At 61.9% G+C, this 15,528-nt stretch overlaps 1 protein-coding gene across 3 annotated transcripts; it reads left to right on the top strand.

Annotated features, from left to right (window-relative positions):
- The first annotated feature begins 237 nt into the window (after positions 1–237).
- Positions 238–14,915, top strand: TTYH1 (tweety family member 1). Of its 3 annotated transcripts, XM_078439326.2 has the most exons (13): positions 240–480; positions 3,105–3,283; positions 5,193–5,304; positions 5,770–5,990; positions 8,417–8,512; positions 9,771–9,843; positions 10,222–10,297; positions 10,766–10,821; positions 10,963–11,055; positions 11,196–11,288; positions 14,028–14,170; positions 14,290–14,335; positions 14,425–14,504. In XM_078439326.2, the coding sequence occupies exons 1-13, from the start codon at positions 355–357 to the stop codon at positions 14,461–14,463; spliced, it is 1,353 nt and encodes a 450-aa protein (XP_078295452.1). In that variant the 5' UTR covers positions 240–354; the 3' UTR covers positions 14,464–14,504. The 3 variants fall into 3 exon arrangements, with proteins under 3 accessions (XP_078295453.1, XP_078295454.1, XP_078295452.1); XM_078439327.2 differs by lacking the exons at positions 14,290–14,335; positions 14,425–14,504 and adding an exon at positions 13,399–13,545 and having other exon boundaries at positions 238–480; positions 14,028–14,129; XM_078439328.2 differs by lacking the exon at positions 14,290–14,335 and having other exon boundaries at positions 239–480; positions 14,425–14,915.
- Positions 14,916–15,528: the final 613 nt, after the last annotated feature.

The raw sequence follows: 15,528 nt of genomic DNA, 5'->3' as shown, positions 1-15,528 counted from the left end.
AGGCATCTTTCTGCCGCTGCAGGGTGATATCACAGTATGAGTGGCCTCATTCGGACAAGGCCGTCGCCGGACCGAGTGGTACCTGCGCCCGCCACGGGTGGGAGCCGTCACCGAGGGGCGGAGCGCTGGGGGCCCGCTTGCGGCGCCGCAGTCCCCCCGGCAGCCACCAGGGGCAGCACGGTCCCCGCCTGGCCCGCGCCTCCCCCCTCCTCCCCCAATCTCCGCCCCCCACCCTCTCCCTCCCCCTGCTCCGCTCCCCTGAGCCCCGCCAGACCCCGCTCCGCCCGCGCCCCGCTCCGCTGTCGAGGCTCCCGCAGCCCCGGCATTCGTCCCGCTGCGCCCTCCCCGGGGGCTATGGGGGCGCCCCCGGGCTACCGACCCTCGGCTTGGGTGCATTTGCTCCACCAGCTGCCCCGCGCCGACTTCCAGCTCCGCCCGGTACCCAGCGGCTTCGCGCCCCAAGAGCAAGAATACCAGCAGGTGGGAGCGGGCGCGGGGGTCCTGGGGGCGGGGGCGCGGAGGGTGGGCAGAGCTGAGGGGTCCCGAGGGAGGAGGGGGCTGGGTGGCAGAGTCCTGTGTTCTCCGCAGGTGGGAGCCGGGCCCGGACTTCGGGGTATCTGAAAGAGCAGGACGTGAGGCTCCCCTACCTGGAGGTTCCCCTGGGACGGGCGCTGGGGGCCGGAGCCCCGGCTCCTTAAGTGAGGGAGGGCCCGGGGCCTGGACCCCTCAGTCCCACAGGGAAGGGACCCCAGGGTTTCGGGAGCTGTCTGGGAAGCGAGCCTCCAGGGCCACCAGGGAGACAGGTCCACTCTCCGTGTCCTAAAAGATGACCCCTCCCCTGATAGGGTCGGGGCAGTCCAGGTGAATATGTCCCAGGTAAGGTACGACTTGGGAGAGACAGGAACTGATCGCGGTGGGGAGGAAGAAGGCCGGGGTGCCTCGGTCCAGGACGGGATTGAGACCTGAAGTGGGGAAGGGGCGTGAGGGGTTCAGGGCCAGGGATGGGGGACTGAGCTGGCGGTACTGGCAGAGGAAGCTTGCAGCCTGTATGTACATTCCGGGGTGTGTGTGAGGGGGGGCGTCCAGCGCGCTGGGGCGCGTGGGGGTGGGGGTGAAGAGGAGGTTCCATTTGGGGACCAGAGGATGACAGAAATGGGTCCGGAGGGTGGGGCTGGGTGGGAACCTGACAGGCGGCGGTCCCTGGGGAAAGGGGCCCAGCCTGGGTCAGCTCCAGAAAGGGGGAGAAAGAACTGTCCCCTGACCCAGTTTAATTCAAGTCCTTGGCTTTGAGATTAATGAGAAGCAAGGCTTGGCCGGGGACGGGGTGGGGGGAGTGCGTGTGTCGGGGGCGGGGTGGGGGGGTGGGGTGGAGCTGGGGGTCGGGTGGAGCCAAGGGTCCCGGGCCCTGCCTGGAGGGTCTAGGCCCCTCGGATCTGTGCAGGGGGAGCTCCTGGGATAGAGGGCTGGGGATTGGAGAGCTTAGGGGTGGGGGGGGGGTCCCAGAAAAGCAGAGAGGGGGATGTGTGCTGTATTGTGAGCTATTTGGGTCATGGCTGTGCCAGCCGGGAGCAGCTCCTCCCTGCCACTCCGCGCCGCCCTCTCCCCACCAAATGGGGACCGCCAACCCCCTTGCCCACAGCCTCACGCTTATACAACCACGACCTCCAGTGCCGGTCACCGACGCCCCCTCACGGCCGGGGAGACCTGCCCACACAGCCAAGCACCAGTAGCTGGCCCGGTCCCAGTCACTGCCGGAGGCTCTCGGAGAGGCTCACTCCGCCCCCGTCATCGACAGGGTGACAGGTCTGGGATACGCACAAAGTCACACGGCCCGGGAGGGGACACTGCCCCCCCAGGGAGATTACCACTGTGGGCACGGCTGGAAAAAGTCAGGCGCTGGGTGACACCAGGCTGGAAGAGACACTCACACACACCCACATAGTCACATGTACGTACACACACTCACACGCACGTTCCTGCCCTCACTTACACACTCACACATGCCCCATACTCACACAGTCACATAGACATACACACTCACAATTCCCTCAGTCACTCATACACCCCAAGCTCACTTGTGTACACATACTTTCTCGCCCACTTTCACATATATTCTTGCCCCCCCCCTCACACACACACACACACACACACACACACACACACACACACGAGTCAGGTGTAGTATCTCATGGTAGACAAACTCAGTCAAAGATAAAACACCCAGTTTCACAGCCAGACACGCAAATAAACCGCACGCTTGTGTCACACGCCCCACACACAACCCTGCAGGGACAAAAGCAGAGAGCCTGTAGTTTACGGGAAATGGCATCAGGGAGCCTGGAGGTCTGGTTCCGTTCCCCATGTTGTCCCTACTGTGCTGTGTGGCTCTAGGTAACACCCTGCCCCGTTCTGGGCGTGCGGAAGAGGACAGGAGTGCACGGCACCCGCTGTGACATCCTGCCCCGTGGAGAGCCAGGTTGTGCCGCAAGGCTTTTCCAACTACATACGCCTGTTCTCTCCCTGCCCTTGGTTCTCTCTCTGTCTCTGTCCCAAGTCTCCGTCTCTGAGTCTTGCACACGCTCTCACTGCCATGGAGGCTGTCACGCCCCCCTCCCTGTGAGTCCCTGGGTGACAGACTCACAGTGCGGTGGGTGTGCAGAGCTCAGCAGCAGGGGAGAGAGCGAGCGGTGAGTGGGGAGGAGCAGCAAGGAGGAGGGGAGAGGCAGGCTGCCCACCCCCAACCTCGTGCACACAGCTCCAGGAACAGGTGCCCCCGTCCACCCCCTGATCCCACTCGGTTCTGGAGACAGGTCCCAGCAGGTCCTAGGAGAGGCTCTACTCCAACCGCCTAGTGGGGGTGAGGAGGGACAGTCTCAGAGAGGGGAAGGTCACACGCAGAGCAGAACTGGAACCCAGGATTTGGGCCTCCGCTGACCCAGCTGCCAGCCTGGGAGGAGCTGGGGACCCCACCTTTCCCTACAGACTGAGAACCACAGGCTGGGCTTGACCCCCAATCTAGCCGGGGCCGCCTTGCGCCTCCACTGGAATCCCCCACGTCCAGGACCTCCAGCCCCTCTGAGGCCTCCTGTCTCCCCCTTCCCCAGGCCCTGTTGCTGGTGGCGGCCTTGGCAGGCCTGGGCTTGGGCCTGAGCCTCATTTTCATCGCTGTCTACCTCATCCGCTTTTGCTGCTGCCGGCCCCCCGAGCCCCCCGGGGCCAAGAGCCCCCCACCCGGGGGAGGCTGTATCACCTGGAGTTGTATCGCTGCCCTTCTCGTCGGCTGGTAATGGGGCCCCAGGGCGGGTGGGGAAGCGGGGACGGGGCGCCCCATGCTCGCGCTCAGTCTTGTGGAGGGTGTCCTAGCATCCCACCTCAGCCTTGACCCAGGAAAACAGCTCCCGTTGCATGGATGGAGAGACTGAGTTTCGAGAGGAGGAGTGACCTCCCAAGGACAGCCAGCCCTGCAGGAGGAGGCAGGGGTTAAGAGCTAGGGTTTGGTGGCCTTGTCACTGAGTAGCTGTGCAGCTAGGGGATATAATCTCTCTAGGTCTCAGTTTCCACATCTCTAAAATGGACGCTATAGTAAAGCCCACCTGCTAGTTATGGTAAGATTAAATGAGAGCATGTACAGTGCCTGGCTCACAGTGGTACTCAGTAAATGGTGACTGGTGATGTCATTCATGAACTCATTCATTCATTCATTCATTCATTCATTCATTCATTCTGCAACTATTTCCTGGGGATCTACTGTGTGCCAGGAGATACCCAACTGGCCGGACAAGATTCTTGCCCTCATGGGGCTGATGACGTTCTAGTCAGGCAGAGAGACATCGTAGGAATATTCAGAATCCCAGAGCAGACCCCGCGGCCCAGACCTGAGCGGGTCTAACTCCTTCGTACAGTAACCTGCCTGGATTCAGGGTACTCACACCCAGGTTGGAAAGGCCAAGTCTCAGGGAGAGGCGGAAAGTAACTTTTCAAGGCCCTGCCTTTTTCTGTGACCCCCAGGGTTCCGGGGGGGGGGGGGGGAGAGGAAAGGAGGACTTGACGACCCACTATTCAGCAGGAGCCAGCTCTAAGCACAACCTTGGCCAGCAGGCCACACCCCCACCAGCGCAGGACAGTCGCCCTGTTCCCCAGCTGGACCCGCTGGGGGGGGGGGGGGATGGCGGGCTGGGCTCTACCGCACCCCCTCGCTGCAGGAACCAGCAGAATGTGTTTGGGGGTGTCTGTGGGGGAGGGGGGCTGGGCGTCCTATATCCAAAATGCTTCCTCCTCGGGCTCTCTTGAGTGGGGGTGGACAGGAACGGTGGACAAAGGCCCCGTGGGGGAGAGACACGGCCGGCCCCCGCGGCCCGGGAACAAGAGCAGCTTTGTCTGCCCTCCAACAATGGGGGGGAGGGGGGCGCCGGGGCGGGCGTGGGATCCCAGGGCTGGGGGTGGGGCCCGGTAGTCGGGGCTGGGAACCGTGCGGACGCCGGCCTCCCTCCGCCCAGTCCGGCCAGGCCCCTCCGCGGAGGGACACTCCGGGGGCGGTGGGGGGAGGGACGGGCCCACATTCAGACCCCACAATGGAGCTCTGTGTGCTGGCCGCGGAGGGGCGGGGGCGCAGGCTTCTGGCCCATCGGCCCCACATTCCCTTGCTTCGCTCCCAGCTGGCCAGACGCTTGGGTCCCCGGGGGTGGGGGAAGGCGGGGAGCTCCAGGCTGGGGTCCCCCAGGAGATGAGGGCTGGGGCCCTGCACTGCTAGGATCCCCCAGCAGGCGGGGAGGGGACGGCGGGGACCCTGAAGAGACAGGTGCTCCTGTCAGGGATGCTTGAGGGAAGGATGAGGAATGGATGTGGGGCCGGCGGTCCGGTCCGGGGGTGGGAGGGTGGGGGGGGGTGGGGAGCGCTTCTCCTGGGGCTGGGCGTGCTGGGAGTTCGGCTCCAGTGAGGTGCGGGTTAAATCTGTCCCCCCCCCCCTCCACCCACCATTAGCATCACAATGACGTCCCTGGGGCGGGGGAGTGGGGGGGGGCTTCCCGTTACCTTGGCAACCGGTGGGGGCCAGGCTGGAGACGTTCCTTTCCCACGACGGGCTGGACCAATGGGGTGGGGGTGGGAGCCGGGATTGGGCGTGTGAGGAGGTGGGGGGGACACGGCCCCAGGGTCCCAGGACAGGTTGTGATTTCCCGTCCCTCCCCTCTCAGCGCCGGCATTGGCATCGGTTTCTATGGCAACAGCGAGACCAGCGATGGGGTGTCCCAGCTCAGCTCGGCCCTGCTGCATGCCAACCACACGCTCAGCGCCATAGACCACCTGGTGAGGGGCCAGGCAGCGGCCAGATCTATCCCCCGAGGCACAGAGGGCCACCTCCTGGAGACACTGGACCCACACTCAGAGCCCAGCACCCATCCCTGAAACCCTGGGCCCCAGACTCAGAAGTTCAGGCTGCAACTTGTGGACCTCAGACTGGACACCTGGACCCCCATCCCTGACTGCCACCGGGACCTTAACCCAGATCTGGACCGTGGGGCTCGAACCTAGACCCCCCCCCCTTCACACTTGGTCTCTACCGGGGACCCAAGCCACTGACCACCCAGGGTTCCTGATGGAGGCCACAGAACTGTACCCCTCCGTCCTTTCCTCATTCCACAGATGTCCTAGCCCCTAGATCTCAGACACCTGCCACCGCTCACCTCTGCTTTACCCTCACAACTCTGTCCCCCAACCCTGGCCTCCCCAGAGAAGGCCCTCCCCTGACCCCAGACTCACCCCTACACGCAGGTGTTGGAGACAGTAGAGAGGCTGGGTGAGGCAGTGAGGACAGAGCTGACCAGCCTGGAGGAGGTGCTCGCACAGCGCACGGAGCTGGTGGCTGCTGCCCGGGGTGCTCGGCGGCAGGCGGAGGCCGTGACCCAGCAGCTGCAGGGGCTGGCCTTCTGGCGAGGAGTGCCCTTGAGCCCCCTGCAAGTGGCCGAAGATGTGTCCTTCGTGGAGGAGTACAGGTGGGTGACCGCTCCTTCAGCCTGGGTGGTTGTGCCTCCAGGGGACATCAGGCAATGTTGGGAGACGTGCTTGGTGGTCACCCCTGGGGGACGGGGAGCTACCGGCCCCTGGTGGGCAGAGACCAGAGACACGTCCTACAATGCACAGGACGGTCCCTGCAGCAAGGGATGGCCTTTGTCAAGTGTCAGTAGTGCCCAGGTGAAGACACCCTGTGACACAGCTGGACTGAGTCGCCCCACACCCCCCTCACCCCCGAGGATTCATCCACTCACGCCCAGACTGGCTCTACTCTTCTCGGTCATCCACCCATCTGACACGTGTATCCACTCAACACACGTTTATTTACCTTCTGGTGCAAAAGAGAGACATACCTGAGTGATTGAGAACGGGAACTCTAAAGCCAGAGGGCCACTCCCTAACCGTGTGACAAGTTCCTCACGAGTTCTGTGCCTCAGTGTCCCAATCTGTGAAACGGGAATAATGGATAGCGTTCCCCTCATGGGATTGTTGAGGATTAGACGCGTCCGTATCCGTTAAGTGCTTCCAGCAGCGACCAGCTCGTTCTGTACGGTTGTCTGTGAGATGTAAGTTTTTGTTAAGACAGACGCCAACTCCTGCCTGTCTTCCAGTAAGGGGGCCAATAAGGAACACACACGAGTAAAACATTTTCTCCAAGGTGGTGGGTAGGGGGAGCTCGGGAGAAAATTGAGCAGGAGAGAGGGGTGGGCTGGGTCCAGAGGCTGGCAGGGGCTGGGGGCTGCAGGGGAGGCCTGAGAAGGCCACACGGAGAAGGTGGAGGCAGATTAGGACTGAAGCAGCCCGTGACGAGGATGGCCCACGGGCGGTCAGACGGGCCTGGGTCCCCGTGAGGACAGCTTCTGCTTTGTGGCTGAGCCCAGAGGCCGCATGTACCAGGCCTCAGCCCCCTTCCAGGGCTTCCGGTAGCTGTGCAGACTCCACCGGGGTGAGGCAGGCCCACCACCAACGGGAAACATCTGGATGCACCAACATAAGAGTGCTTGGCACTTGGGAGTCGTCCCTCAACGAAGGTGGCCAGTTTCCTGCAAGAGAACCGGGGCCCCTGGAGGGAGAGCTTCCTGGCAGAGTTCCTGGAGGCTGAGAGCAGGAGTTCACAGCACACAACTAGGGCAGGAGGCTGGGCTGCCCCTGACGGAAGTGAGAGTGAGCTGCCGTGTGCATGTGCCGCGCGCATGTGCGGTGTGTGCGTGCGGTGTGCTGTGCGCCGTGTGCCATGGGGACACTGGCAGCGAAAGCGCGGAGGTCTACTGGGCCACGCGGCCCAGCTCCTTCCCTGGGAAGGAGGGTCCCTGCCACTCTGGGGCCGCAGCCTGGGCACAGCCGCGTGGGGAGCAGTGCGAGGGATGCCGTGCGCTGAGCGCGCTCTGGGGCCGCGTGGGGAGCACTGCAAGCGATGCCGTGCGCTGAGCGCGCTCTGGGGCCGTGCTCCATCAGAGTGAATCAGTCACTGAGACCTAAGTAAGTAACACTTGAAGTTCCCTGGCTAGCGTTCGAGCTCGTATTTAAGTGTGTCCACGTGCTTGGCACCCTTCTTCTTCTTTTTTTTTTTTAATTTATTTTTTTATTATTTATTTATTTATTTATTTTTAATTTTATTTATTTATTTTTAAAATTTTTTTCTTAATGTTTTTATTTATTTTTGAGACAGAGAGAGACAGAGCATGAGCAGGGAAGGGGCAGAGAGAGAGGGAGACACAGAATCGGAAGCAGGCTCCAGGCTCCGAGCCATCAGCACAGAGCCCGATATGGGGCTCGAACTCACAGACTGTGAGATCATGACCCGAGCCGAAGTCGGACGCTCAACCGACTGAGCCACCCAGGCGCCCTTGGCACCCTTCTAAGTGCTGTCCCACTAGCCTTGTGACAAGCTCTTGGAGTAGGTGCTGTTGTTCTCCCCCCATGGTACAGGCAGGGAAACCGAGGCACAGGAGGCAAAGTTCCAGAGACAAGGGTTGCGTGCAGCTAGGAGGCAGAGAGAGGCTGGCCCTGAGCCCCAGGCCGTGCATTGTGACACTCAGCGCGCCTGGGAATGACTCACTTCACCCTGCAGCCTGGGGAGGCAGGTGGGGCTCCAGGAGGCCAATCACCTGTGCCTGTTAGCGGGCTTCTGCTCGCTGCCATCCGGGAACTGCCATCCGGGAACGGGTCCAGGCGCCCCGGCCCTGGGACCTGAGCCCTGAAGGGCTACGGCGGCCCGCCTCCCAGCGCACCCGTTTCATGATGAGCCGGCTGCAGCCCGGGGGCCTGGCGGCTGGGGTGGGGGGGGCACCTGCATGGTCAGGCAGAGCAGGGCATGAATGTCGGGGAGCTGTCCCCCTCTGCCAAGTCCTGGCCTGGGAGCCGGGGTGCTGAAGGCTGGATTTGTCTCACTCTGTCCCTTCTCCAGGTGGCTGGCCTACGTCCTCCTGCTGCTGCTGGAGCTGCTGGTCTGTCTCTTCACGCTCCTGGGCCTGGCAAAACAGAGCAAGTGGCTGGTGATCGTGTAAGAGCGGGCGCCCTCGTGGCAGGCGGGCTCACGTCACAGCACGAGGGGACCTCTTTCCATCCCACGGCGCTCTTGCGAGAGGGACCACTGCTGTCCTTCCCAGCCTCGTACTGCTTTCGTGCCCCCATCCCACAGGCTTGCCCCCGAGGGTCCTGGGCTGGGCCAGCGCGTACAGAGAAACCAGGCCTGGAGCAGCCCAGGAGGCACAGGGCAGACCTGGAAACACAGGATTCGAGGCCACACGAGTGCTCCAAATCCTAGAAAAAAGCCCGTAACGGTCGTGCTCAGGAAGGGGGTGATTGCTGACTTCTGCCGAGGACCGTGCACACACAACCACCTGTGAACAAGGGGCCCCTCAGGCACCTGACGTGCAGAGGAGGGACCGAGGCAGAAGGCAGCCACATCCGAGGCTGCGTGACCATTGTGTGGCTCACGGGAATCTCAGCACCACTCTCTGATTTAACGGCTCGTTAAATATGGCCAGCTCTCCTTTGGAACCTGCAGGCTGACCCTGTGAGGAAACGCTTTCCTTCTCCCCATTTGACACAGGGGGGACTGGGGCTTGGAGAGTTTGGGCCTCCTGCTCAGGGCTGCACAGCCAGGGAATGCTGGAGCTGGTTTCGACTCAGGCCAGCCTATCCCACTCAGGGGGGCCCTTGCTTCCTCCCTGCCTCTGGGGGCCCTGCTGGGGCTCCCCGGTCTCCACGCCCACCCTGGGTAAGAAGTGCCACTGTCCCATGCGGGCTCCCCCTGAGGCTTCCAGACGGTGACCACCCTCCAGTGCTAACCCTTGCGCCCAGACCCCATCCCTAGAGAAAACTCAGGCTGCAGTTTCAGCCTTGGCTATGTCCCCGCTCCTCGGGGGAGGGGTCTGGACAGAGCAGGAGGCTGACCAAGCTATGCTCAAACCTGGGAGGCACGTTTGCGGCTTGCTGGGCTCCTGTGAACTCAAAGCCAGGAAAGAGTCCAGAAGCAGGCGGTAGCTCTCCCAGAATCCCGGAGCAAGGCAGGGGCAGAGCCTGGGTGGGATCTGGGGTGCTGGCTTGCCAGCCCAGGACCCTTCTCAGTCTTCCCCCCTCACCCCCGGGGTAGCAACCAGATGTTCAGCTTGACATCAACAACCACAGATCTACAACCCGTACTCCCCACCCCCACCCAGTTTCTCTGCCCCTACTTCTGCCCCTCCAGGCTCCAGAGGGTGGTAGGGAAGGGGGGCTGTGATGGGATGGACCGTGACAAGTCCCTCCCTTTATAGGATGGCAGTGATGAGTCTCCTGGTTCTTGTCCTGAGCTGGGGCTCCATGGGCCTGGAGGCGGCTACAGCTGTGGTGAGTGCTGCAGGCCAGGCCCCTGGGCCCTGGGACGCTGGGCTAGCAGCCTTAGCTACTGCATCCCGGGGCAGACCCTGAGGGGAAGGACTTGGGGCCAGGATCCCAGGTTCTGAGGTCTAGATCCTGAGGGCTGGAAGCTAGAGCCTTGGATATGTGTGTTCTAAGGGAGGGGGGGCTGGGGGCCCAGACTCCTGGGTCTGAGGGAGGAGGGGCTGGGGGCCAGGACTCCTGGGCCTGGGGGAGGAGGGCCTGGGGGCCTGGACTCCTGGCTTCCCAGGGCTGGGGGCTGGGCTGTTATCCAGACGCTGAGTTCTGTGCGAGTGTGGAACTAGAAGAGTTTCTGGTCTGAGCCCTTTTTCCTGATGCTTCTCTCAGGGCCTTAGCGACTTCTGCTCCAGTCCTGACACCTACATCCTGAACCTGACCGAGGAGGAGACTGGGCTCGATTCAGGTGATCCCATCAACCCAGCGCAGGCCCTGGGTCCTCAGGCCTCTGTGCCCAGTCCCGCCTGGGGTGGGGTTGGGGGCTCAGTCTCAGAAGCTCTCGGCACCTCTCTTGATGGGCTGGAAAAGAGAGGGATACAGAAGCTGGAGAGGGGAGACCAGAGGAGGGGCTGGGCCCGCCTCCCCAGGAATGGGAGGAAATGGGAGTGCACCTTAGACAAGGACGGGACTGCAGAAGATCCGGTTCCAGGGGAGTGTGGAGAGCCGCGTGTTTCTGACTGTGGCTGGAGAAGGGAGGGTGTGTTAGCCTGTCCCTGAATGCCAGGCCTCTGGGACCACAGGAGGGTCCTGAGCTGGGGAGACGCCCCTGGCCCTGAGGGTGGAAAGACAGGGCCCTGCCCCTTCCCACCTTTGCCCTAGGGAGGCGCTGGGGACCCAGGCTCATGGCCTCCCCCCTCTTTCCCTCCCGCTTCAGACATCCTGAACTATTATTTCCTCTGCAACCAGGCAGTCTCCAACCCCTTTCAACAGGTTAGGGGTGCGGGCAAGGGAGCCGGGCGGAGGAGGGCGGGCTGGGGCCTGGACTGCAGGTTCTGGGGGGGGATGCAGGCGCCAGGATGCAGAGCGGGCTGGGGGCGCGGACTACCCGGTCCTCCCTCTGTCTTCCCGCAGAGGCTGACTCTGTCCCAGCGGGCTCTGGCCAACATCCACTCCCAGCTGCAGGGCCTGGAGCGAGAAGCTGTCCCCCAGTTCCCTGATGCGCAGGTGCGCAGGCCGCTCCCAGGGGAAGGAGGCGGGGCGGCTGGTGGGGGCTCGCGGCCTGTGGGCGGGGTCTGTCCAGAGGGGCGGAGCCCGGGGGACCGCGGCCTGAGGAGTGCGTGGGGTAACACTCCACTCCCGTGCAGAAGCCTCTGCTGTCCTTGGAGGAGACGCTCAATGTCACAGAAGGAAACTTCCACCAGTTGGTGGCTCTGCTGCACTGTCGCGGCCTGCACAAGGTGAGCCCTGTCCCTTTGTCCAAATTCTTCTTTCAGGGAGCCCTCCGGGTCTTTCTCCCACCAACCCTGAGAAATCCTTACGTTTATCTCTTATTATTTACCTGCCATATAGCTGTTCTCTACCTACCTACCTACCTATCACCTATCTATCATGTGTATTCCTCCTCCCCGCTCACCCCACCCCTCCCTTGCTCCCTGCCTTCCTCCTCGAGCCTGTGCTGGTTAGGGAATTCTGGAGCAAGACATGCCTGGGGTCCAGTCCTGGCTCCTGACCTCAGGCAAGTCACTACCTACTCTGTGCCTCAGTTTCCTCGCTTATAAAACCGAGGTTGCAGGGGGTCAGCAGCTGTAAAGCTCTTGTGGGGTGGGTGGTCTCATCGTACTGAGGCAGCAGGGGTGGGCAGGGCACCCCAGAGAAAGAATGCCTGGTTTCCTACAGACTCAGTCCGCTCTGGCCACTGGCAGGTGAGCGTCCCTGAACCCCGGTTTCCCTCCCCGGTGAAAGGAGGGAGAGGACACCTGCTTTCCTGCACGGGACCTCCGTCCTCCCCGCACGCACGGGGCTTTGCTGTGTGCGTTACCGCTGGTAGCTCCCTGAGCCCTCATTCGTCATGCTGTCGGTCGGAAGGAAATGCTGTCATTGCCCCACCTAACGGACTTGGAAGATGAGGGGCAGAGGGCTGGGTCCCAGAGGCCTTGTTCCCCTCTCTCTGTGAGCCTCCACAGCCAGGCAGTCACCCAGGGTCATGCCCTCATTTCCTCGCCCCACCCCCATCCCAAGGGCCCACTGCAGCTCAGGCCTCTTTTCCCCTGGAGGACACATGCCTCCTCGGCCCTTGTGGTGTGTCCCCTCATGGGCCCTCAACAGGGCTGCCAGATGTACCAAACAAATAACCTCTTTACTGTTCGGTATGTCCCATGCTGTGTTGCGAAGGTGCTTGTACTAAAATTTTTTGCCGTCGGGCATCTGAAATTCAAATCTAAGTGGGCATCCTGCCTTTGTTCTGGAGACCCTATCAGGGATCTGAACCGGCCCTTGCTGTGATCACATCCCTTCCATAGCTCCCACTGTCCCCAAAGCTTCGGAGGTTGGCACTCTAACAAGGGGGCCATGGGGGACACAATGAAGCAATACTCAGGGTTGCTGAACACCTGAGCTGCAAAGTCCTAGAAAGCACCCCGACTTTCCATGGAAGGGCAAGCTGGGCCCCACAGATCACTCACTCTCTGGTCCAGGCCAACACTGGGCTGGACTGCGCTTCCCAAGGTTCATTGTGGACAGAGGGAAGGAAGGGAGGGAGAAGGGTGGGTCAGAGTCTCATCTTCCACTGGTGTGCCATGTGACCCTCGGCCTCAGTTTCCCCTCTCTAGGCTCCAGGGTCCCCACATACTAAAATCGGGATTGACAGCAGGGATAAAGTGCCAGGAGGGTGGGTCTGGAGCCTCAGAGACCTGGCTCCAATCCCAGCTCTGCCCCTTCCGGGCTGTGTGACTCTGGGCAAGTGGCTTGCCCTCTCTGGGCTTCAACTTTCTGCCACTGCAAAAGGCAGCAGTGTGAGGGGGAGCTGATCTCTGCCTTGCAGGGCTATGAGGAGGGTAGGTGCCTGACACAGTAAAAACAGAAGGCCCCACCGCCCCGACGGGCCCCTCCCTTGCGACACACCGGCTCAGTGCCAGGCACCCCTGCCCGCCAGCCAAGGACTCAAGCCAGAAACCTTCTAGAAGCATCCTTCTTGCTGTCTGTCAGCAAGCCATTACCTCCCGCAGCCATTCCCCAGGCAAGTTCTGCTGGTCCTTCCTCTGAAACCCACCCGGGCTCTGAGCATGACTCACTCCACCCCTGCTGTACCCTGGTCACCCTCCTCACCTCCCACCCAGCGGCCACACAGTATTGCCCCTGTCCCCCTGCTTGTCTCCCCCACCCCCCATCTGTCCTCCCCGAAACAGCTAACAGCTGGCTGAGCCTCACACGCAATCCGATCAAGTTCTTTCTCCACTAAAACCCTTCAGCGACTCCCCTGCACACGGATTAAAGTCCAGTTCCACGCCTCGCCTGCAGGGGGCCCGGACTGGTCCTAGCCTCTGCCCCTCACACCCCCTCCCTGCACAGGCCACAGCAGCCCTCAGACGGCTCCGGGGCCTCGAGCGGGCACGTGCCTTCCTGCCAGGATCCGTCCCCACTGCCGCCGGGGCCCAGCACTGCCTTCTGGTCCCCTCTCGGCTTCCTGTGATCTGAAATGACCTCACTACGTGCAAGGTGCCATTCTGAGTCTGTGGCTCTTCTTAGCGAGGTTCTGAGCCAGAGATCCCGCCCCCAGGGGACGTTTGGGGGTGCACAGAGACATGTCTGGGTTGTCACAACCGGGGAGGGGGTGCTCTGGCATCCAGTGGATAGAGCCCAGAGAGGCTGTCCAACATCCTCCAGTGCACGGGACAGCCCCACAGTAGACCAAGGCTGAGCTGGTGTGGCGCCTGGGGGTGCAGTGGAGAGGAGGCCACGATTTGGGTTTATACCTCCAGGTACAATGACTGTGCTTGGAGCACCTCCAGGGTGCTTGGACTGAGTCCAGGTGACAGGGGAGGAAACGGAGGCACAGAGAGGTCAAGTGACTTGCCCAGCAGGGCACAGCCAGGTGGGCGGTCTGAGCCGTGCACACTGTGTGTGTGTGTGGGGGGGGGGGGGGGGGGGGACCTGGGGGAGGGGCGCTGCCCACTGACACCCTCCCCTGCCCACCCCAGGACTATGGCGCTGCCCTTCGGGGCCTGTGTGAGGATGCCCTGGAAGGCCTGCTCCTCCTGCTGCTCTTCTCCCTCCTGTCCGCGGGGGCCCTAGCCACCGCCCTGTGCAGCCTGCCCCGCGCCTGGGCCCTCTTCCCGCCCAGGTCAGGAGGGGAGGGGGCGTGGTCCCAGGAGTGGTGGTGGTGGGGCGACCCCTGGGCCGCGGCTGGTGTTGGGGGTCAGCCTCCTCATGGAGCCCCCATCCTGCCCCTCTGCCACTCAGTGACGACTATGATGACACAGACGATGACGACCCTTTCAACCCTCAGGTAGTGGACCCACTGGTCTGGGGGAGGGGCTGGGGGCCTGCACGATGGCGCCAGACCCCCTCCATGCCCTGTCCCCAATCTCCCCGCAGGAATCCAAGCGCTTTGTGCAGTGGCAGTCATCCATCTGAGCCCCTCCTCCACGCCGGACTGGAGCCCGTGACCCCCACCCTGGTGAGCTTCCAGAGAGCGACACCCCGGCTCCTGGAGCCGCCGCTGCTCTCCTGTCCCTCACTCTGGGGACCAGGACGGCCCTGCCGTCTGCTTCGGGCCCCTGTGTCTGCCTCTCCCTGCGGTTCCTTCCCTGGCGGCCGGAGAAGATCCCACTGACCCAGCCTGACCGGGCTCTCACCACTAACAGCACCTCTACTACACGCCCCTACCGAGGGGGCAGGCCGGGGCCTGGGCTGGCAGGCAGGGATGGCCAGCTAGCCCCGCACCCGTCACCCTTGGCCACCAGGCCCATCCTTGCAGGGACACAAGTGCCCGGCCCCTGCCATGCCCCAGGGGGCTTAGGGCCGTGACCTCCACTTGCGGCACTAACTTGGGAATGGGTTGATTTGAAATAAAAGGGAAAACTTTATTTTACAAGCAGCTGGGTCCTTATTTCTCTCCTCCCTGATCTGGCCTCCCGGCTGGGGCCCAGGGACCCCCTCAGGGCAGCCAGAGGCTGCCGGGCACTTCTGTTTCTGTCCAGGCTCTGTGGCGGTTCTAGAGGTATTGTTATTTTAAATAGTAATAATGACGATACCAACTTTTTTGCCTGATTCTAAAAGCAGGACCCAGGTCCTGACCCAGGAAGAGGCAGACATCCCTGGAATGGAACAGACCACCCAGAAATAGATCTTAGAGTGTATGTATAGGACAGAAGACAGACGTCAAGTCAGAGTGAAGGGGCTGCTTGCTTTCAAAGATCTGCGAACACGGTGGCCCCCCACCCGGAAGAAAACATTCTACATACAAGACAGGTGAAAATCTAAATGTAGACAAGGGAAGGGGCAGAAATATTTCAAAGAGTAAGTATGCAAAGAGATTTTGTATCTGGTATACCTTGGTTGGAAGGGGAGGATTTTCAGCAAGATCCTCTAAAGCTGGAAAGGAAAAGGTAATTTATTTGACAAACTGTGGAACTAAAAAACAAACAAACAAACAAACAAACAAACCATAAAGCCAAGAGGCAAATTAGTAGTCTAGGG

Source organism: Panthera onca, chromosome E2 (assembly GCF_046562875.1).
Source record: "Panthera onca isolate mPanOnc1 chromosome E2, mPanOnc1 haplotype 2, whole genome shotgun sequence".
In the NCBI taxonomy this organism is placed as follows: domain Eukaryota; kingdom Metazoa; phylum Chordata; class Mammalia; order Carnivora; family Felidae; genus Panthera; species Panthera onca.
This window is presented reverse-complemented; position numbering and strand designations above follow the sequence as displayed.